General features: G+C 41.6%; 1 protein-coding gene across 7 annotated transcripts in view; it reads right to left on the bottom strand.

Annotated features, from left to right (window-relative positions):
• Positions 1–4680: 4680 nt before the first annotated feature.
• c21h15orf39 (chromosome 21 C15orf39 homolog) overlaps positions 4681–23415 on the bottom strand; it is a 72904-nt gene continuing 54169 nt past the window's right edge. For 6 of the 7 annotated variants that reach the window (XM_070865088.1, XM_070865087.1, XM_070865089.1 and 3 more), the window contains 2 exons: positions 14686–18422; positions 4681–7200 (listed from right to left, as the gene is read on the bottom strand). In XM_070865088.1, coding sequence (XP_070721189.1) covers positions 6143–7200; positions 14686–18379 — 4752 coding nt within the window. In that variant the 5' untranslated portion in view covers positions 18380–18422 and the 3' untranslated portion in view covers positions 4681–6142. Of the gene's footprint in view, positions 7201–14685; positions 18423–22315; positions 22405–23415 lie in introns of those variants that run through there. The other variant, XM_070865091.1, reaches the window with a different exon arrangement.

Here is a 23415-nt window from a genome sequence, read left to right as displayed (position 1 = left end):
GCTGGGGTCCCAACACTGAGCCTTGCGGCACCCCACTAGTCACTGCCTGCCATTTTGAAAAGGACCCGTTTAACCCGACTCTCTGCTTCCTGTCTGCCAACCAGTTCTCTATCCACATCAGTACATTACCCCCAATACCATGTGCTTTGATTTTGCACACAAATCTCTTGTGTGAGACCTTGTCAAAAGCCTTTTGAAAGTCCAAATACACCACATCCACTGGTTCTCCCTTGTCCACTCTACTAGTTACATCCTCAAAAAATTCCAGAAGATTTGTCAAGGATGATTTCCCTTTCATAAATCCATAACATAGCTTGTTGTATTTACGTGAGCTTCAACTCTCTGCCACTCTGGGTCTGGGTCCCATGTGATGCCTTGATGCTTCTGTTTCTGTTCTGGTCATTCTCATCATCATTATCATAGGCGGTTCCTTGTATCGAGGATGACTTGCTTGCACGCCAAAAAGGGATGTGTTCACAGGTGTTTCAATGAAGGACGTAATATTCCAGGTCCCGAACTACATGTTAAAGGGTGGAAGATGCCTGTGCGTGGATTTTTTTAACGTGGGGTGACTGTTGCACACCAGCCACCACAAGGGTTTGACAGAGCCAGGTCTTGGTCCTGTGGCAAGGATTAACCAAGACGACTGGAGACCAGCTCTGCTGCACATATCTAATGCACACACACATATCGCAGTGTGGGCTGGCCCATGCTGCCCCAGGACTCATACCTCTTCCGGGCCCCGAACTCACGCCACTCCTGGGCCCCAATGACATCGCTCCACGATCTCGTGGCGATCCTCTGCCCCAACCTAGTCGGTCCTTCACCTCGACTTTGCCTGGTCAAGCATATATAAGCGTGCATATATGATATACAAGTTGCTCCTCTAGTTAACTATACTGTGAAAGATGGTCTTGACTGGCTCCTGGTGGAATGTCCATTTTGTGATTATTATTTGGACCCTTTCAAAGGCCTCCACTGTCTTATCTTGCAGCATCATTAGCTGCTCATGCCAACAAGCCTTCTGATCTATATGCACCAGTGGCAGATTTGCAGTTCATCTGCATGGAACACAAGGGTGCTAAGTAATCCTCTTTTATTTACATAGTTGAATCGTTGGCATACTGTCATTCCGTACTTCGATTGTTCTGACCTGGCCCCTGTCCTCAAAAGTATTTGAAAGCCAGCCCAACTGTTAAAGCAAGTCAATGTATCTGAACAATATGGAGGGAGATTGCCCTGTCAATGGAGACTTGATTGGAAAGATTCAAACTGGGAGTTGTGGGATTGATGGGAACAAATTTGTTGGGCAACACACATTTAAGGACTTTGGATAGGAAAGGGAGGTTGAAAACGTGCTGAGCGTTGTAAGGACAGCGGGGGCTAGATGATCAATGGGTTACTGTATGAAGTGTCCCACCTGACCAGTATCATCTATATTGGCCTGAACATGGCTCTTTAGCGCCTTGCCTCAAATCATGTTAACGTTTAGCCTACCAATGCCAACATATTAATGTGACCATCAGGATGTTTCCTGTGATGGAGTTAAGCAATACAATTGGTTGAGTGAGGGACTTCAGTCCCTAACGTTTCTTTGGTGAGGTCCTATATGGACAGCTCTTTGGCAATATATTGGCCTTTGGGTCATGACTCAAATACACATTATCAATGGACCTGATCTACCAACAAATCTGTGGCTTGTGGCTCAATGTCAAAGGCCTTCAACATGGGAAGCAGTGTTGAGGTACTTGAGGGCTGCATCACTAGCGCTGAAGGATTTGCTAGGGTGCCATTTTCTTTCACTGTTAGTCAATGTCATTTGAAGGTTAAATCACTCCTCAGCAAGCAACTTTGGAGGAGATTCTGAAAGGTCTAAGATCCAAAATACCTTCTCTTAATCAAGATGCAGAAAGCAGCTTGGCCAAGTTTAGCTGGCTCACTCTTTGACACAATAAATGGAAACAATCCTGATGAAAGTCAGGATTCCATCCTGCTGATTTTTATAATCTGTGTTGACTTCACTTGTTCTTAGTCGTGTATTCAGTGACCTTGGACACCAGAAATAAACAAGGTCACAGATAAATTTATTTCAACAAGGTTTATTTACAGTACTAAGTACAGATAAAGCATAGTTACCTTACCTGGGGCACAGAGCTGTTGTGGTCTAGAATAATAATTAGTGGTTATCCCCGCTATATTTATACTTAACTATTACATTGGTGGTCTGGGTTTGCAGGATATTTAACTCCATTATAAGTGGTCTGGCTTTCGTCAAGGATCACTCTATAGTCATTCATACATTCCTCTATTATCACAAACTCAAGATACCATCTTCTTGGCAAAGAATGCCTGTTTTCATATCCTTTCTCCAAACAATTAAGGGTTATGTGAGCAAGGTGATCAATCCATAGACATAACCCAATTAAGGATGCTGGTGCTCACAGTAGTCGCAAAGAGTACTTTAGTTCAAATGCTCAGTCGCTTTCCATTTTGGGCAGCTGTGTACATAACTGGTCTACAACAATGTGCTTGTCCAGATAACAATATCCCACCTGCTCACATTTGCAAAACCCAAAAATGAATTTCCAGAGGTCCCAATATGCTCCAAAACTGACAAGAGTCACACACCATCCTTTGTCAATAGGTCAAAATCCTGGAACTTCCTAACAGCACTGTGGGAGTACCTTCAGCATAGGGACTGTAGCAGTACAAGAAGGCAGCTCATCACCACCTTCTGAAGGGCATTTAGGGATGGGCAATAAATGCTGGCTTTTCCAGCAATGACCACATTCGGCAAATGAATAAAAAGAGGGAGGCACCAAAGATAAAAGTTGCGGTTGTCTGAGAAAATCAACCAAGAGTGGTGCCATTACTTAAAACTCTGCAGGAAGAGGCCATGGGCATCATAGGCTTAGACAGTCGAGTCGCTAGGATGGCAAGGTTGAAGACAAAGCTGGCAACAGACGGTTGGCAAATGCTCATTGTACAATCTCAGCTTCGTGTGCTCTTATAGGCAGCAATGATTTCTTTAATCAGAAACATCACTGCGTGCACAGCTAAATAAGCTCTTCTATACTTCATATCACACGGAGTGTCTCAGAGGAAGAGGCCAGCTACTCCAAGCACTCGTGAACATCCTGATCCACAACTTCTGCTAATTTTGTCATGAATACGATCTTACCTGTGCAAGCACCAGGTCAGACATACCCAGGAAGTAGTTAGCCAGTGAGAAGGGGTGCCAGTGGGTACAGCGCTGAGCACTAGTGAAAACACAGGCCTTAAGAAATAGTTGCAGATAGGTTGACTGAAATTTTTGAGTGAGTTATATAAACATGGGTTGACTCTGTATAGAATTCTGACTTTGTTTTGGTGCATGTTTTCAACTTTTGGGGGTTTTAGATGGTGGCAGGGTGAATATAGACTTCTATCTTATGAACTACACAGAAGTCATTGACAGGTGAGGGCATGGAGAGAATAGGCAGGTGTGAAGTGACTTTATATGGTGAGTCAATTTTTTTCCTTATTGAAAGCACTGGTGTATCAGTTGAGTTATGCTCTGGCCCTGCTTGTCCCAAGTCCCCTCAGCTGCCATCTGTGGCATTACTCACATCAGAGGGTCATGGGTTCAAGCCTTACTCCAAACTTGAGGCTGGCCCTTTAACACAGTGGGCAGGAATGCTGCATTTTCTGAAATGCTGTCTTTTGGCTGGGACATCAAACTGAGGCAGCGGCTGACCACGCAAATTGACTTAAAAGATCCCATGGCACGATTGGAAAACCAGATGGTGAGTTTTCCTGGTGTCCTTGCCAACATTTATCCCTCAAAACACCCAAAGCCAGATGATTTGTTCATTTATTTCATTGCTGTTTGTGGGACTTGGCTGTATGTAAATTGGCTGCAAGCCAAGCGAGACTCCACTTTGGAAAATAAGCACAGTGGGACATCCGGAGGCTGTGACATACAACTTATAGATGCTTGTTCTTTCTATCCTTTTCGGTCTCTTATTTGTGCTGCATCCTCCTACTGAGGGGAAGGAGGTTCTTCAGCTGCTGGGAGCAGCAAACCCATCTTCAGCAGGTTATGATGGTGAACTCCTCCACAGCAAGTGAGCCCCAGGTGGGTAGAGGAAACGTTTCAAGGATACCCTCAAAGGCGCCTTGATAAAGTGCAACATCCCCACCGCCACCTGGGAAATAGCTCAAGACCACCCAAAGTAAAGGAAGAGCACTGGGCAGGGTGCCGAGCACCTCGAGTGTAGTCGCCGAGAGCATGCAGAAACCAAGCGTGCGGCAAACTAGGCTCCCTATCCACCACTGTCTGCCGCACCTGTGACAGAGACTGTAATTCCCACATTGGACTGTACAGCCATCTGAGAACTCACTTTTAGAGTGGAAGCAAGTCTTCTTCAATTACCTATGATGATTATAGTAGCACACAACATGCTTCAATGATTCTTAGAGACTCACACTAGGCCGCATTGCTGGGCTCCACTAGATTCATCAAAGCACCAAAAATAAGAATCGAGAAAGCCGGCAGTCTGCGCCCATCGATTGTCCCCCTGTATCTGTGAGCACCTTATCCAAGTCATAAGCCACGACTGTAGTGCATCGCACCATAACAATTCTTGTATCTTAGATTTGTTATGTACATTCCTCAAAAGAACAAGAGAAACTTTAAAGTGGTTTCAAATCTTTATACAAAAGTATACACACTTAAGGTAGTTTGCAACAACACTGGTTTTTAGACCAACCATTTTCACATTTAGGCACAGTATTTCATATAGGAAAATGTAACAATTTAACTGCAACTTATTAGAAAAAGTACATACAAAACACTACAGTGTAACTACACTACTTTGCAGTTGTGTGATCAATGCCCCAATTTATTAGTCTGTACAGCAGTAACAATCAAGAACAGTACATTTGTCCCAAGGATTTGTAAGATGAACACTGTAGGATAGATGGGGGAAGAGAATTTAAAAAAAAAAATTTTTTATTGCATACTGAAAGTTTCAAAAGTACATTGAAGAAACAAATGAAGTGTCTTGTAATTGCTGCCAATGAAAATTGGTTTTAACTTGATAAAACATTGAAACTAAAGCCTCCTCTAGTAGCAGTCGTCAATTCTTGATAAATATCTTAACCAGCAGAGGCCAACAAACAGCACTGTTTTTGCATTTGGAGCATAATTCACAGAGTTCTGCTAGCAGCCACGAGGGAGATGCAAGGAGCATGACAATTGTTCTGGTACTATTGAAAGTTTGAAACTAATTCCATGTCTAAATAATCTAATTTGCTGATCTGAATTGCTGAACTGAACTTGAATGACTGTGATACACAATGATTTATAATTGAGCACAGCTGGCACACAACAGAAAATTGCAATCTTAAAATCCTGAGTTAGTACATCTCTGCTGGGGTTATGGCTGAGGAGCGACAACCGACCTCCATAGCCTAGAAGACCGAAGAAAAAGCAAATCCGGGGTTACAATTCCCAACTGCTATTCAGCAACTTCCACTGGAACTGCAAGTGTGGGGTTGCAGCAACAAGTGGACCGGTCTCTGCTGTAGTGTCCCACAGCCAAATATCCCACCAACACACAGTCTTGGCTCATACATGAGGAATGGCGACTTGGGCAAGGACTGGAGGCTGTTGGTGTACATGATCTGTAGCCCCAAAGCAAGATCAGTGCCTTCACGAGAGGAACAGGAAAAAAAAAATCAGTTTTTTCTAATTTCATTGATATGACAGTGAAGAAAACAGTGTCATGCACCATTCATACTTGGCTCAGGAATTACAATGGGATGAGATTTGCAACATTTAGAATTCTTTCCTTGGATTAAATTATGTTTGGAACAAGTATACCTTCATCTTTATGTTGACTCAAATAGGAATATTAGCCACCCTAATTTCCTTTCGAACATTTGCAAATACTAGTGAAATCATAGCACACAGAATATTCTGTGCCTTGGGAATGAAGACCTGCAGACATCTTTTTCCCTGCAAAGTAAACTAAATAATGAAGACCTGCTGTACTTGGCCCACAGCATCAACAATTCTATCTTGCCAGTCACGGACAGGCGTTACCATTATAGAAATTGAAACAAAAAAAGACTAAAGCATGATGCTTAGTTTTACAAGTCAGTCATCAACCCGTAGCCATCCTTTTTCATAATCCTGCAAGAGTTCAAGGTAGTACTGCCAGTCAGGTTCAGTGTCATACTTAACTTCATACACAGTCTCTAAAGGATTCTGGTGCATTTCATGCACCCTGACCACTACACCTTTATACCAGGACTCGGATTTATCATTTTCCTCATACAGGTGTCGGATACGTTTGCCCACTAAATTTGGATACTCTTTTCCCTGACATTTTCTGAAGCGTAGAGGTTTTATTATCTTCTGATCCAGTCGGCGGCGGGCATGCGTTAATGAAGGCGGCTTTCTTGTAGACATGATTGGTTTCAGCACTATATTTCTGCATGGAGCAGTCTGCACTGGTTTCTGAAATTTTAGCCGCACAATTGAGCCACGAAGATGCAGTACTTTGGATGTGCTTCTAGTTGGCCGCAGTGCACCATTGCTCTTTTTCTTGATTGGCATTTGAGAATCTTTGATCTTTACAGTGTGGGAAACATCTATTCCTTTATTGTCCTCATTGACGGCCACTCGGTTCAGTCTAACTACCAAAGTACTGCCCTTCTTTTCAAAATTGCCTTTGTTGAAAGCCTTTTCCTCCAAAAGTCCTTTCATTCTTAGGCCTTGCATCTTTAGCCCTTGCAATCTTTTTCGTAACTTTCTCGGGCCAGGCTGGGGCTCCTTGTCCGCCTGCACTGTACGAGCCTCTTGAACAGGTTCTGTGCAGGAGGTTTTCTCCGAATGGACAACGGATGATGGCTTTACTTTATTTGCAGATTGGGAACTATCGCTTGAATTAGTACATACAGGGTCGGAATTTACAGAGGGGGGTGTGGCTTTGTTTTTCCTTCGTCTTTTGCGCAGCTTTATGTCAGGTTTGACTACGGCATTGCCATTGTCGGGCTTCACTTCAGAGTAAGAAGTGTTTGCTGCCGTCGTTTGGTTTTGTGTTTGGGTCTCTCCGGTAGGACTAGGATGTGTTTGTGGATTCTTGTTACCACTCCAGTCAGCTGGATTCGGAGTGATGGTCGTTTCCTTCATGTTTTCATCATTTTGCTCACCTAAAAAAACACAGAAATTGTGTCCCATTAATATTGCAGATAATTAAAATCAATATTTATGAAAGAAAAAACAAACAAAAAAATAAAAGTGCTACAGGATTCAAAACACTTGGTTAAAAGATACCTGCACTGGAGCATCTAGACCAACATGTGAAGGAGTATCTGCAAAAAATAAATTTATTTACAGTGATCTTTAACTATTAATGTAAAACTTAAGTCTAATATATTCCAACTAGGTTGGTTTGATAACATTGGTTTCTAGTACTTGCGGCCTAGAAAATATTTTCAATAAGTTTCAAATCTGCTGGCTCACAACGAACACGATAGTTACTTAAAAAAAAAATCTGAAGCTTTCATCTAATAAGATCCTTCTCCCTTCCTCTCCCATTTTTGTCCCTTTGTAAGTTTCCCAGGATTATCAATCTTGGATTCAGGAGGCCAAAATGGTTCTTGCCATGGTAATATTAACCATGGGACACAATTTGAAACATGGAAACAGGTATATCACTAACAGAAAGTCAGATATTCGGATTAAGAGATGGGAAACTCTACCAAAAATAAAAATTCCTGATTGAATTTAGATTTAAGTTTGTGTAGAAGGATGCAAAAATGTAGTAAGACACAAGGCATCCTCAATCTTCCAAAAAAACTCTACACGACCGAGCATGTTCTAAAGCTTGAATCATACGCTAATTACTGGGGGTGCGGGGACGGGGGGGACGGGAAGCAAAGATTTCAAACACATCCCCAATCAAATGACACCGTCCCTTTCCACAGTCACTTCATTCTGTCTTACTTCAGTCAGTCAGTCAGTGGTCACTTTTGTCAGAAAAGTAATAAAAAGCAAGTCATTTAACTGCCTCACTGGGCAATCTTTGGAACAGGAAAAATAATGCAACCAAATTGTTAAGAGGATGCCAAAAAACCTCAACCTCCCTGTCATACAAGATGGAAATTTTGCATCAAGTGCATTTAAAAAAAAAAATCAGCCCAAGACCAAAGGTTCCTCAATCTCGAACAGAATTGTCGGATAGGAAAGTGGGTATATGAAAAACAGTCCTTATTCTTTGAATTACAAAAGGCAATACTGCTTTGATACATATCCCTCTAAGTAAAGTAGGGCACTTCAGGAAGAGAAGACTTTATGATTGGAAGCTAGAGCTTCGACTAACATGCCTCACTGCACAGGTTTATTTTCATATTGAGTCAGAAGTACATGTAATAATGAATGAGTTACTCTATTTACCATTTTGCAGACAATCCCCCCCCGCCCCCATCATTACATATTTAAAGTTGGTCACCTAAACTTATCTTCATATTGATTCATATAGAATGGGTCTATACTCTCTGGAATTTAGAAGGATGTGAGGTGATCTCATTGAAACATGCAAGATTCTGAAGGTGATTGACAGGGTAGATGCTGAGAGGTTGTTTCCCCTGGGTGGAGAGTTAAGAACCAGGGTTGGAGGAGGGGGGGGGTCACAGTCTCAGGATAAGAGGTTGGCCATTTAAGACCAAGATGAAGAGGAATCTCTTCACTCAGAGGGTGGTGAATCTTTGGAATTCTCTGCTCCAGAGGGCTATGGATGCTCAGTATATTCAAGGCTGAGATAGATAGACTTTTGGCCTCTAGGGGTAATCAAGGAATGTGGAGATTGGGCAGGAAAGTAGAGTTGAGGTAGAAGATCAGCCATAATCTTATTGAATGGCGGAGCAGGCTCGAGGGGCAGTATGGCCTTCTCCTGCTCCTATTTCTTATGTTCTTATGATTCCAAGAGGAAAACCTACATTGCACCAGTCATGAAAAAACAGGACTCATTGTAGTCTACAGACTGCCCGACTGTGGAATATATGCTCCAATTCAAATTTATATGGAACAGTACAGAAAAGAATGGGTTGAGGCAGTTACAGCACCAATACGACATGGTTGATTTTAACCATTCCTGCTGGGCAGGAAATGGGCGAGTGGGTCAGCTGCTGGCTTTACCTTTCCACTGACAAGGAAAAATTGGGTGGAGAGCAAAACGGATGGCCAACCCACTATTGCTCATTTCGGGCCCGGTGGGAATAGCTAAAAATAGACCGTTGCCTCATCTAGAAAAACAAGACCATGTTTAAATCAGAGACATCAGACAGGGAAGATCCATTGCAGAATTTTCAGACCGCTACATTGTTCACTACAAAGGGTAGAGGTGGAGGGAGAATAGAGTCACAACACTTTCTCTTGAAGGTTACAATAAATTTTTATTGCTCCTCAATGACTCATTGGATAGCATGATAAAACTATATCGGGCAGGAAGATCCTAGGTTCAGTTCGTGGCCTGAACTCAGTTTGCTGACTTCAGCTATTAGCAGCAGTATTGCGGGCCTCAGAATCTGCAGGCTTGGAGGGTTTGGGTTCCTGGTTGTTACCCAATGAACTCTGTCTGCAAAGTAAACGGGTGTGGATTTTGTACATGGGTGAAATCAGGCTTGTCTATGATCCTCTCTTCTCTCCCCTTCCTCCAATAGCTCACCAATGCTCAACTGCCTAGGCCAACACACGAAGGACAGCCACTTGAACAAGATACTCAACTACTCAAATGTTTCCCACATTACAACAGTGACTACACTCCAAAAGTACTTCATTGGTTGTAAAGCGCTTTGAGACGTCTGGTGGTCATGAAAGGTGCTATATAAATACAAATCTTACTTTTTACTACACACAATCATGGAATTTTACCCTAGCATCACTTTCTTTAAAAAGTGTAAAGAAAACTAGAAGGCAAGAGAAAAAAAAAGACAGAACAGACTAAAAGCCAACTCCTACGGACCCAGAAATGGAGGTTGTATTAACTATAATTTTACATTTGGTATAGGAATAAAGCAAAGAGAACATAATAAGAAAATATTAGCGAGTGGGGCTGTAAAATTTGATGAGGTAGAGACATAAGAAATAGGAACACAAGAAATAGGAGCAGCAGTAGGCCATACGGCTGTTATGCTGACAGAGCAAGGAGCAGGGCTGAAAGTAATTTACTGTGGGACCAGGGTGAAAGAAGAGTTTTTAAAAAATTCACTGTTCAAGGAAAGAAAAAGTAGTGACGGGAACCGTTCAAACAGGTATAAAAAAATCCTACTAAAACACTGTAGAAATAGTTCTCATAACTTCATAGGAAGCTGAAATGCAGAAACTGCAGTAGAATGGGGGAAACGGAGAGGTTAGCAGTGTGGAGCTAAGCTGCTGGGAGACAGCTGTTAAATGCCACCTACTTAATGGAGCCCAGATCCACAACAGCTGGGGTAAATAAGTTGACCCAGGTAAATAAGGAATTCCCATTACAGGTTGAACTTCCCATATCCAGCACCATTCCTGGCAGCATGCACAGAACTCCGACATGAATAAATTGAAGTCATTCCTTGCTGCTGACTCCTACAATCCACCCTCCCCCATCCAGCACCCCCAGCCCAATGAGCTCACTGCCACACTCCCAGCCCCAAATCCCCCTGTACCATCCAATTTAATGTGACCACCCTTCGCCCGGAAAAATCTCTCTTCCAGCACAGGCTAGGTCCAGAGGATGCCAGATAAGAGGTTCAACCTGCATAAATATTCTAATGTTGACAGAAAAGCATGACTGAAAAATGGTGACAGCAGGACAACTAGCTGCTCTGTCTCAAAGTACAAGGCGAAGACTCTTTCCTTTATTCACAACAATCACTTTCAGCTGAGGCTAGCTTCAAAGACTGTAAGCAGTACTTTGTGATAATACCATTAGGTAACAGATTCAGTTTAGAATATTCCAACGTTGCAAAAATACCAAGTTTTCTTTTTTTTACACTCCATAACTTGTTTTCTGTTAGTCTAGCTTAATTGGATAATATTTTGCAAGTAAATCAAGTTAGAATTCCCAAGTGACTTTCAAGTTCATTATTTTTTGAAAACTCTGAATTTCTCCCTGCAGTTTCAATCCTTTCTTCTTAAATAATGCTAACTCCACAAGTGCTAGCAGCGCTACAGAGTATTACCAGTGACCTTGTCACTTGAACTTCGACGATGAATGTCCACAACCAAGCCAAATTCTGTTCTCGTCCGACATGCACAAATGTACTTTTTGGCAAGAGTCATTGGACAGGAATCAACCTCAACCTTCTAACTACTGCCCCAGATACAATATATGCGACTCAACAGTGACTGGGAATTGAAGCTGGGCATAAGAGTTACACTGGGTGATGCACCGACTCACTAGGCTATTGCTACAGCTCAAAATCTGAACATTTAACACAGTGGTTACTCCACTTCCAAGTTGCCACGAACCTTGTTAAGGCACAACACATGTTCAATGTTGCACCCAGCCCTATGCACTTTAAAAGTGGTTCAGTGTACCTCTACAAGTTTATGGGAGAGTCCATTTCATACACATGGAAACACAGATTATCCATATTGCATGAGACTAAAACTTTGATTATAGCAAAGGCTGTAACCTTTGACACCAGCACTATGAAGTCGGAAGGCGGCATGGTTGCAGTGCTTCCTTCCAATTGGCCGTGGCCAAGAGTCAAATCACTCCTCAGCCAATTGAATGTGCTTAGCCTCTCCCCACCCACAATGTAAAAACACAGGAACAAGTGGCAGCAAAATCAAAAGCAGTTTGATTTAGTATAAAACATGTCTGTGACTTTTCCCAAGTATTACCAAGATTTATATGACTGACATTTTACCATGACTAACCCATGGTTTCCCCCAAGTATAGTGATTCATTGCCACGAAGAAACACCAGTAAACTCCACCTCCATTAGTTGTAAACAGACGATTTCATGAATACCCAGTGGCCTCAGACACAAAACTTGTAAACAAAGGCAAGCTAGCAAGTGAAAATAAGCATCCAAAAAGGAAAATAAAACCAAGAGAAAGTTTTAAAAAGTTGGAGGTAGAACACATTACTCCACATGCTTTATGCTTACCCATTATGCTTTACCAAAATCCTAGCAGGTAGGTCAGTGGAGTTGGGCTTTTAGTCAAGATTAATCTTCAGTATTCTAATAAATGTAGTCATTTTCAGAACTTATAAAACATGCATTAAAAAGTGTAATATTTTGAAATGATGTAGCACTTTCTTTAAAAAAATTCTCCTCCTTGGTAAAATATTAATAAGAACATAAGAATTAGGAACAGGAGTAGGCCATCTAGCCCCTCGAGCCTGCTCCGCCATTCAATAAGATCATGGCTGATCTGGCCGTGGACTCAGCTCCACTTACCCACCCTCTCCCCGTAACCCTTAATTCCCTTATTGGTTAAAAATCTATCTGTGACTTGAATACATTCAATGAGCTAGCCTCAACTGCTTCCTTGGGCAGAGAATTCCAGATTCACAACCCTCTGGGAGAAGAAATTCCTTCTCAACTCGGTTTTAAATTGGCTCCCCCATATTTTGAGGCTGTGCCCCCTAGCTCTAGCCTCCCCTACCAGTGGAAACAACCTCTCTGCCTCTATCTTGTCTATTATCCCTTTCATGATTTTAAATGTACTCCATCCCTCTCGCAATGAAGGCCAACATTCCATTCGGCTTCCTGATTACCTGCTGTACCTGCAAACTAACATTTTGGGATTCAAGCACAAAGACCCCCAGGTCCCTCTGCATCTCAGCATGTTGTAATTTCTCCCCATTCAAATAATATTCCCTTTTACTGTTTTTTTTCACAAGGTGGATGACCTCACACTTTCCAACATTGTATTATATTTGCCAAACCTTCGCCAAATCGCTTAAACTATACAAATCTCTTTGCAGCCTCTGTGTCCTCTACACAACCCGCTTTCCCACTAATCTTAGTGTCATCTGCAAATTTTGTTACACTATACTCTGTCCCATCTTCCAAGTCATCCAATTATATTGTAAACAGTTGTGATCCCAACACCGATCCCTGTGGCACACCACTAACCACCGATTTCTAACCCGAAAAGGACCCATTTATCCCGACTCTCTGCTTTCTGTTCGCCAGCCAATTCTCTATCCATGCTAATACATTTCCTGACTCCACGTATCTCTATCTTCTGCAGTAACCTTTGTGTGGCACCTTACTGAATGCCTTTTGGAAATCTAAATACATCACATCCATCGGTACATCTCTATCCACCATGCTTTTAACTATTAACCAACACAAGACTCAAAATCTACCTTTCCTGGAGACAACTATTCATATCATTAACTTGATAGGACTTGTTCATGTGAATAAGAAAGTTAGAGATGGCATTTATGAAGTCCTGTGTTTATTGAAACAAAAATAGGGGGGGTAAAATCAGGAATGGATGAGAGTTTGAGTCCAGAGCATCTTAGCTCCTGCCATGAGCCATATTGAGCAAGCAGGTGCTGTGGCTTCCCCTGGCAAAAACAACAAAGGTGGGGGGGGGGGGGTTTGTTGGAAAAGAAGCAAACCTTCTCTCCTCCATCACACAGATAAAGCCATACTTGGGAGATCACCAGCACCTTCGTGTCTACTACCCTGCTGGCTGCGCAGCATCAGGGAAAACGATTGTAAATTGAATTGGGGGTGGGGGGTCACTAGCATTCAGTGAAGGAAAGTCCAATAAAGCTAATTAGGTTATTACAATCAAACCCACACATTCTTTCTGCTAACTTCAAGTCTCATCTTGAACTATGTCAAGTCGAAAAAAAACATTTTATGTTGGAAAAGTAAACACCACTATTAAATTTGTCAACCAAATAATTGAACAAACACACAAGTAAAAGTATTAGCCATTCTTTCCCTCCCTTTAAAATCATTTTTGACATTACTGTTAAATTCACACCAAAACCAATTCCCAGCCTTCTCAAATCCCATAAAGCAGGACCCATCACTATAAAAACCCAGGGATAATTTTCATACTGTCTTTTCAAAAATAACCATCACAGTAGGTGTAAACCAAGCATTTAAACTGGAAAACTGCTACATAAGGATGTTTTCCAGAAGGTTGCTCACTTCCAGTTTCCATACAGTTAACAGTGTGCCGACTGTTACAGTATTTCTGCACCAAAAGAAAAGTAACAAGATTAGTTTGATAAATTAGTGTATTTATTCTACAAGATCCAACATTAGCATTTTAATAGAAAGAAAAGGAAACATGCATATTTTGAAAGTGGCAATGAGACATTAGCATGCAAGGAATGGTGAAGATGGCACAAGGGATAATTGGAAGAGGTGTGATGAAAGGAGAAGTGTGTGAAAAGAGGCATGCAAATATAAATCGTTCTAGTGTAGCTTGGGAAAGGACATCAAGATGCAGTGTATGTATGCAGAGAGACAGGTTATTTATGAAATTACAGTAAAATAACCCCGGTGATACCGACATTGGACTTATTTCAGCTAATGCAATTTTCTAAAAAATTTCAAAGTTGAAAAGAAATGTAGCCACAGCTTGATAACTGTATAAAAAAAGGTCACTCCCCAAGATCAGATTTGCCTGAAGCAGTACTGTCACCTGCAAAGAAAAATGCAAAATATACTCACCAAGACGAATTTTCACACGAGAATGCCAAAGAACATTCAGCAAGTCTTGATAGATCTCGGGCAACTGCTTCAAGGAAAGCAGCTTGATCAGCCTGGAGGAACACCTTTGAAGCTGCAATTCACTTTGCAGTTTCTTCTCCTCTGAAAGGGTGGTTGGTCGTAGTTCTATTTTGTGCTTCTGAAAAACTTGATCAATCATCGCTCCTTTGAGACTGGAAAACAATTTCTCCTTCACCAAATAGATTGGAATAAAAATCGCACCAGCCCTTATTACGTGGGGAAATGGGCATGCTCTCGTAAAAAGATAGGTCTCCAGGCGAGAAAGCACTTTTTGCATGGTCGACTGAACTTGTCCATAGTTGCGCCAAATCTCTCTCGATTTTGACATCTTTAATACCTCGCAGTTTCTGCTGCCATACTTTGACTTCAGTGAAGACCTCAATTTTGGATTTTCCTTGCCATCGTTCTGCACTTCAATGTCCTGCATACATACGCGCAAAACCTCTTCGGAAGTTTCAGCCACAGACTGCGCAATCATGTCACACAGGGACTGGTGAAGATGCACAAAATAACCGTAAGTGTCAGTGTCACTCTGCGTCAATTGTCCATTACTGGGCACACTGACCCAAGTTTCACAAAGAGGATTTTTAGCTTCTGGAACAGGACTCAACATTGATTTGGGCACATCAGGTAATATTAGCTTCAGTGGTCTCAGAATTAATGTCAAAGGATCAACTCGTGTAATTGAAGTAAATTTATTAATTTCAGTAATGCTTTCAGATGGCTGAATTGGATTAGTTTCACCAGCTTTTGGAGGGGCAGGTCTCAGTATTTTATATTTATTCATTTCTAGCCTATGGTAGTTACTCATATTGTTGGTTTCAATAGAGGTTGTAACAATAGTCTTCTTTCCTCCATGCTCTCCAGATAGTCCTTTGCTTTCCCGTTTCTCTGCATTACTCAGAGATTCTGCATGATTTCCTTCCTTTTCATTTAATGTTTCTTTTGTACTTTTCAATTCTTCTTGGAGCCCACAAGAAACTGGAACAGTTTGCTGAGTGGCATCCACAAGTTGAGTTTTATTATTAATACGGAGGTCCAAGGCTATATCAGCATCCATTTTGTCCATCCCAAACTTTCCATCAACATGGTCACCTGCACAGTTTGTATTACAATTATGACTCTGCCTACTGTGGTTAGAAGATAGATTAATGTCTTGATGCTGAAAGTCTAAAGAGTTCTTCTCACTTACAATTTTATTTAGCTCATCTTGTTCTGATGCGCCTTTTTCATTTGCAGATTCTACGCACAAAGGAGGGTAGCTTTTTTTCAATTCGGCCTTCTTGGCTTGCAACTCACTGATGACCTTTGAAAGCCTACTAGGGCTATGCTTATTTGGATCCAGTTCGAAGACCTCTTTTCCTGATGTGCATTTTTCATTCGTGGGTTCGAAGCATGCAGAAGGGTTGTTTTTTTCCAATTCACCATCCCTGGATTGCAACTCACTGATGGCCTTTGGAAGCCTAATGGGGCTATGCTTATCCAACTCTACGGCAGCATAACTGCAATTTTTAGTTCTGTTTTCTGAAGAACACAAACAGATTAAAGATTCGTCACAGTCTGATTGACATTTCAGACATTTTGAAAAGAACAGACCTGTGGCTTCCAGGTAAGCTTTGTAAGGTGCCAAACTGAACACATTGTTTATGACTGGCATCGGAGGGGAAGCAGGGGGAGTTGCTCTCTTGTCTACCTTAGAAGCAGGAGGGGAAGCAGGGGAGAAGTGAATCTCTGATGTTTGGCTGGTTGGACTAATAATGTAACTTTTCGGGGGGCTTCTTCTGGTTGGACTAATATTGTAATTTTTGGGGGTGCTTTTTCTGGTTGGACTAATATTGTAATTTTTGGGGGTGCTTTTTCTGGTTGGACTAATATTGTAACTGCTTGGTGAGTTTTCCAGTCTACCATCTACTGGTTTATTGATATTTTCATTTTCTTTACTGAATACAGACCTACCATGATCACTGTTGGATGAAACATGAATGTTTGGGATAGGTTCCTGCATATAAATGTCCTTTGGTCTTTGATCTGCCGGAGAGCCAGCAAATGTCCCCTTCAGGTGTTTTCCCGATCGTACAGGGTGAAAGGCACTGTGTTTACTGATCAGCTGTTGCTGACCACCGTATTTCTGATTATAAAGTGACTTTAATGAATTGTAGCCCCTTTCATCTGATTGCGCATCGACGACGACACTTGGCCTGAACTGCAACATGTCCGGTGAAGGAAGCTTTACATGAGCTAGGTCCTGGTGAGGTGCAGACACTTGTTTTCTGGAGGGGCTCTGTGACTCAAACTCAGTTGGTTGCGATGCAGGATGAAACAAGGGATCGGTCATGGAGACACTTTTCTGCAAAGAAAGCTGGGGACGAGTGGGATACCCAAGAGATTCTGAAGGCTGTGGATAAGGGTTTCCCGGACTAAGTTGACCTGCAAAAGTAGAATTGGAGATTGGCATCCGCCCACCGGCACCTGGAACTGGATACTGGCATGCACCCACCTGCGCTTTGTAGCTAGGTGGAGGCAACAAGGAGTAGGTACCAGAGTTGGGCTGGTTTGAAATAGTGTTTTGAGAGTGTATAGCCTTTGGCTGAATTGGCATTGGAAACTTTGGTGGCGAGAGCTTATCATGATACAAAGGTGGCTGCATTTGTTGCCCTTCAGGGGCTGCAAATGGGTGCACTTTTTGAAATTCTTGGAGGTTATGTATAGGCGTGTTGACGTGACTTGGTACATTTCCGTTAGAGTTTTCATACGAGAGTGCAGAATATCTGGGATCTTGCAGATCATTCCTATTGTAAGGTCCATACCCTTGACATAGAGGTGAACGCATTGCAGGTAGTCTGCTAGCTTCTTTGGCGATTCTGCCCACAGAGCCATTCTGCATATTGCCAGATTCATGGTGCAATGATTTGTTTTTCAGAAGAGGATTGCCATATTGCTGATTATGCATCAGTTGACTGTTATTCGCAACCAAACAACTTGAAGTAACCGGCGGTGGCATTCTCCATTCCGTTTCTTGTCCTCTTCTACGAAAATGATCTACTGAATTATTTTCCAAAGAGCAGCCAGCCCCTGAACAGCAAACACTATTTCTATACACTGGTTGCGGAAATGCTACATTTACACACGAGGGCGACATTAAATTGTGCTTTCCAACTGCAGACGAGCAGAGTACAGACGGGAGATTCTGGCCATTCCTCAAGCTCTTCTGCCGTTCAACGAAAGTGACCCATTTTGACCGAACATTCATCAAATCTTTGACCAAATCAAGCTTATCCTTCTCATTTACAGATGGCTGAAATGCTGGCGATAGAATTTCGGGTTCTGTCTGGTACAAGTGGCTGGTGAGACGAGAAGCGTCACTTGGTTGTGACTGGATAGTTGGATTACCCATATGCTGCAAATAAGGTCGTGGCTGGCTCCAGACTACTGGTAAGTTAGTTCCATCTTGATTTCGAAGATGGTATGCTAAATAAGATCCAGTGTACTTAAGGGGATTTTCATGAGTGTAACTAGGTAGGGGGCTGGGTTTACAAAGCCCTGCCGATAATCCAATGGGATCATTCTCCAGTCGAGGTATCTTGCTACAAATAAGCGAATCCATACGATCAAGGTTTCTTTTATTGGCCATCATGATGCTTCCAGTCTTTTATCCGCTCCAGATAGTGGAAAAGAGCCTTAACCAGAAGAAAAATAGAACAAAGTTAAAACTAATCATAACTTCATGAAGTTTGAAAAGTGACAGTTAAAACAACTGTAGAATGTACACTCTACATAATTGACTAACAGTTAATATTTGTGGAGAAGGGCAGTCGATGCAAATGTAGAATTGTTTCAGCGTAACCCAATCTGCCACAGTTTGAATGTATTTTGGCAGTGGAATGCATCACGACAATATAGGAAAATAGAAGAGAACCAATCCCCAATAATGATATTACTTGGTAATTTTTTTCTCAACAACGAGCCATTATCCCTGCTCATTTATCTGAACCATGTTTGTTGCCATGACCGTCCTGCCATTGAGCATCAACAGGGAAAGGATGCAATGCAACAGGTGACTCAACTGTACACCAGTTGTATTTGGATGACAATGAAATGGAACATAGTCTGATGGAACTGACCTTTATCTAGAATTGTATACACACACGTTTGGTCACTCTCAGCACAATTCATAAAATTGTGAATCAATAGACTCTGCTTTTTCCTGGACTCCTGTCCCATTTTCAGTTCAGCTGTACTTGAATCTCCTGCAAAGGTTGTGACACACATCCATTCTCTTTGCAGTTTGAAAGTTTCATTTGCATTATCAGGATTACAATGGACCAAGGGTTTTGCTGGGGCATGGTCTTAATTCTTAATAAGGTTTAGAGAGTGAGGACTTGTCGCGAATAAAAATTATCAGACCAAATGTCTAGTGAATAAACTTGCCTGACTTCCTAGCTTAAAAAAAATCTCTGAAGATCAGTTACTTGAACCACTTACATTATTAACTTCTATTAGTCACCTCCTACTGGCCAGTTAAAAACAGTTCAACTGGATTATAAATGCAAGTATACACTGCTGAGTAATTTGACAAGTAATCTATTGCAGTTCACACTAATTACCTACCAGGTTTACATCAAGTGCTAAAGTATAAACGGCAGAATTGAAAAGGAAATTGAAGGAATCCATTCAAATTGCAAGCTGCTGTGAAATAATCAAAAGCAAGTGTGCAGGACCATTGTGCTTTCTAGCTAATTCCAGGCGAGTTACACCAATGCTACAATTCGCAACATAGCCAAGACAAGACACCAACTTTAAAAAAAGAATGCTATTTCTTCTGAACTCCAGGGACTGCCTATGATGGTGATGTGCAAGTTCTGTTTTGGAGCTTGCACATCATCATCATAGGCAGTCCCTCGAAACGAGGATGACTTCCTTTCACGCCCAAAAAAGGATGAGTTCACAGGTGTTTCGAACGAAGAACTCGAACTACATCCTGAAGGGTGGAAAGATGCCTGTGCGTGGATTTTTTTTAACGTGTGGTGGCCGTTGCACACCAGCTACCACACGGGCTTGACAGAGCTAGGTCTTGGTCCAGTGGCAAGGATTACCCAAGACAACTGGAGACCTGCTCTGCTGCACTGACCTAGTGCGCACATATATCACAGTGTGGGCTGGCCCATGCTGCCCCTGGCCCCAGATTACATCCCTCCACAGCTCCTTCGCCCAGATCTCGCCGCTCCTGCTGTACCTGCCCATGCTCCAATCACCGACCTGGACCTTGCTGACGTCACTCTTCGCTGCCGTTGCCCTCTTGCACCAGCTTGCGCTGTACCTTGTAGTGGTCTACCTCCACGCTACTCCCCGGGCCGCATGCCGCTCCTTTTATGGCCCCGACCTGCCGCTGATGGTCTCTCACAGGTCGGGGCCTCCACACTTGCACAAGGACTCACGAGAAAGCAGCGGTTACATTTCAACTGTGCTGCACAACACTGAATAGAAGTGCTCAGCTGATACCCCATTAGAAGTGTATCTCAAAATCGCACTGAACAGAAATCTCAACCTAGTAATATCTAATGGACAGCTGACATTCCAATTAAGAATAATCAAGTCTGAAAATTGAACTAACTGTACTAGTACATTTGCAGGATATGCCCGAAGATTCAGCTGGAGGCAGAACTTCAATATTCCAACTTTTTCCTCCAAATTTACTCCTGGAATCTAATATTGACTCATCCACAGTTGGATATTCAAATATAGATGTACAGTAATTACTACATACAGTGCAAGTGTCAGCTGTGGCTCAGCAGGTAGCACACTCACCTCTGAGTCAGCAGGTTGTGGGTTCAAGCCCCACTCCTGGCACAAGAATCTAGGCTGACACTCTGGTGCAGTGCTGAGAGAGTGCTGCACTGTTGGAGGGGCTGTCTTTTGGATGAAACGTTAAACCGAGGTCCCATCTGCTCTGTCAGGTGGACGTAAAAGATCCCATGGCGCTATTTCAAAGAAGAGTCGGGGAGTTATCCCTGGTGTCCTGGCTAATATTTATCCCTCAATCACCACAAAAAAAAGATTATCTGGTCATTATCACATTGCTGTTTGTGGAAGCTTGCGATGCGCAAATTGGCTGCTGCATTTCTCACATTACAACAGTGACTGCACTCCAAAAGTATTTCATTGGCTGTAAAGCGCTTGGAGATGTCTGGTGGTTGTGAAAGGCGCTTTATAATAATAATTGCAAGTCTTTCCTTTCCTTTTTTAAGCACTTTTGCACTATGTTCAATCAAGATTGGATTCTGAGGATTATAGTGTGAACCAATACAAAATAATACGGTTACATGAATTGTAAAAATTTCTACAAGCTGGGTTAAGCGAATATATCCTTCCTTAAATATGGAGACCAAAACTGTACGCAGTACTCTAGGTGTGGCCTCACCAATACCCTGTACAGTTGTAGCTGGACTTCTCTGCTTTTATACTCCATCCCCCTTGCAATAAAGACCAACATTCCATTTGCCTTCCTGATTACTTGCTGCATCTGCATTCTAACTTTGTGTTTCATGCACAAGGACCCCCAGGTCTCTCTGTCCTGCAGTACTTTGCAATTTTTCTCAATTTAAATTATAAGTTGCTTTTCTATTATTTCTGCCAAAGTTTGATTACATACAACTCTCATCATAGGCAGACTCTCGTGTACCTATATGCTACACGGCTCCATCAATTGAGGGGTTTCAGCAGCAACTCATCTGTGCTCTGATATTATATCAACTGCAAGACTGATTTATAGCCTTGAGTGAATTATTTGCTACTTAATGTGAATGCACATTTCTAAAGACAAGTGTTCCTTGTAGTTATCTAAAAGACGGCGGTGAAAATATGAATTACTATAACATTAATAAAAAAGACAATATAATTGATGACTTAATACAACAGGTTGTTTGTGTACTTTAAAAGATTTTTCATGATGGTTATATATTTTTTAAAAGTGCAGTTTTTCCAAACACCACTAAGTGGCGCACATGCACCAAGATTTCCACTAAGGCTTTAATGCCCTTTCACAATAGAAGACCAAGACATCACATGTGTACTGAACCTACTTTGCTGCTAGGATGGTCAGATTGCTTGTTTTAAGCTGTACCATCAGGTGAAAAATAATTGTGGAACTTTACAGAACTTGCTCTCCAAGGAATTTACAAGATTTTTCAGGGAATTGCAGTTGAACTGATGACGACTCATTATTACAGTTAGCAACATTCATCATTGACTTCCAATTACGTATACTTAGTATTAGAATATTATAAAGCAGCAGTAGAGAGAGGAAGCTTCCCCCATTCAATGCCTTCTCAGCCAAGTTTCAAAAAGAATAAAATTCCTCATTTAGAAAAATGCTCAAGTATATGAACCCATAAAATGATTTTTTTTAAATCCAAGTTATTTCACAGATATTTTTGTTTCCTTGATTTCCCTCTTCATGACAACCATTGCAAAACGTCACATGAGAAAACTCTAAATTATTATTAACCTGCTATTGCATCAGGTTGTCACAACAGCACAAATAATTAAATCATGCAACAAATTCAATCCATACCATTATAGATCTTCACTGACATGGTCCATCATTAATCCCACAGAAAAAAAAAGGCATGCACAAATAAAAGTTGGCTCATCAGAAACTTTAGGCACTCGACCTAGTCTTGCAGTGCAGCAGAAGCAATAACGGACGGAAAGTCTTGAATGCTGTATGCTGCCTGTTTGGCAAAGGAATCAGACTCGTGACAATCAGTACAGGATCAGCCAATAACCAGCTGCCAAGTATGCTCTTTGAAGAGCAGCTATCAGAAGAGATTGCAAACATTTTTTTTAATCCACTGGTCATTGCTAATCTAACTAGTGTTTCAATCATGTACCAACAAGCAACATTTAAAAATTAAAAGATAAGCAAATTTATATTACAAAATTTGCCTCGTGCTCTCGCAGCTATGAACAATGAACCAGATCAGCATATAATTTAAGCTTATGTTTGTATTTTTAGTTGAATCTATTGAGTTTTCTCCTCCAACAGTGTAAGTGAAACGACACTTCACTTTCAATACTTGCCAGCTATACAACACTAAACTCCAGGAATTTAAAATGAAACTTTTGACAAACAGAATGTGGTTTTAAAACAAAAATAAACACACCCACAAACATTAGATGCCCTGCCTCTATTTTATATTATTTACTTTTCCAGGTTCGATAAAAGGTGAAACCTACTCATTCAATTTTAAAAGGTATTCCATTGTTCTTTGGAAAGAAAATCACTGAAATATGTCCGAATTCAATGTTTTTGCTAATGCCAATATTAACAAACAATCTGCTTTCATAGAAAAAATAAGGCACCACTTATATGGTTGAGTTAACACAATTTGTTTAATTTGGATGAAAACCCAAGGGTGAACGCCAAGATTCCCCAATCTGGCATTCTGACACTTTGTTCTAAATCATTGATTTTAGTCCCAAAACTAATGATGTCAGAACCATGACAGAAGCAATAAAAGTACCAGCCTGATGAACATCATTCCCTCTGCATTTTCACAGTACTACTATTCAAATGATTAGAGGTGCCTAGCCACAAGAAAGGTGATAAAAGGAAGAGGGTGTTTAATTACCATCAGTTAAAATATCTATGTCTGAGAGAACCCTTAAATT

This window comes from Pristiophorus japonicus, chromosome 21, assembly GCF_044704955.1.
Source record: "Pristiophorus japonicus isolate sPriJap1 chromosome 21, sPriJap1.hap1, whole genome shotgun sequence".
Classification (NCBI taxonomy): domain Eukaryota; kingdom Metazoa; phylum Chordata; class Chondrichthyes; family Pristiophoridae; genus Pristiophorus; species Pristiophorus japonicus.
The sequence above is the reverse complement of the archived record's forward strand: the minus strand, read 5'-3'. Positions and strand labels throughout refer to the sequence as shown.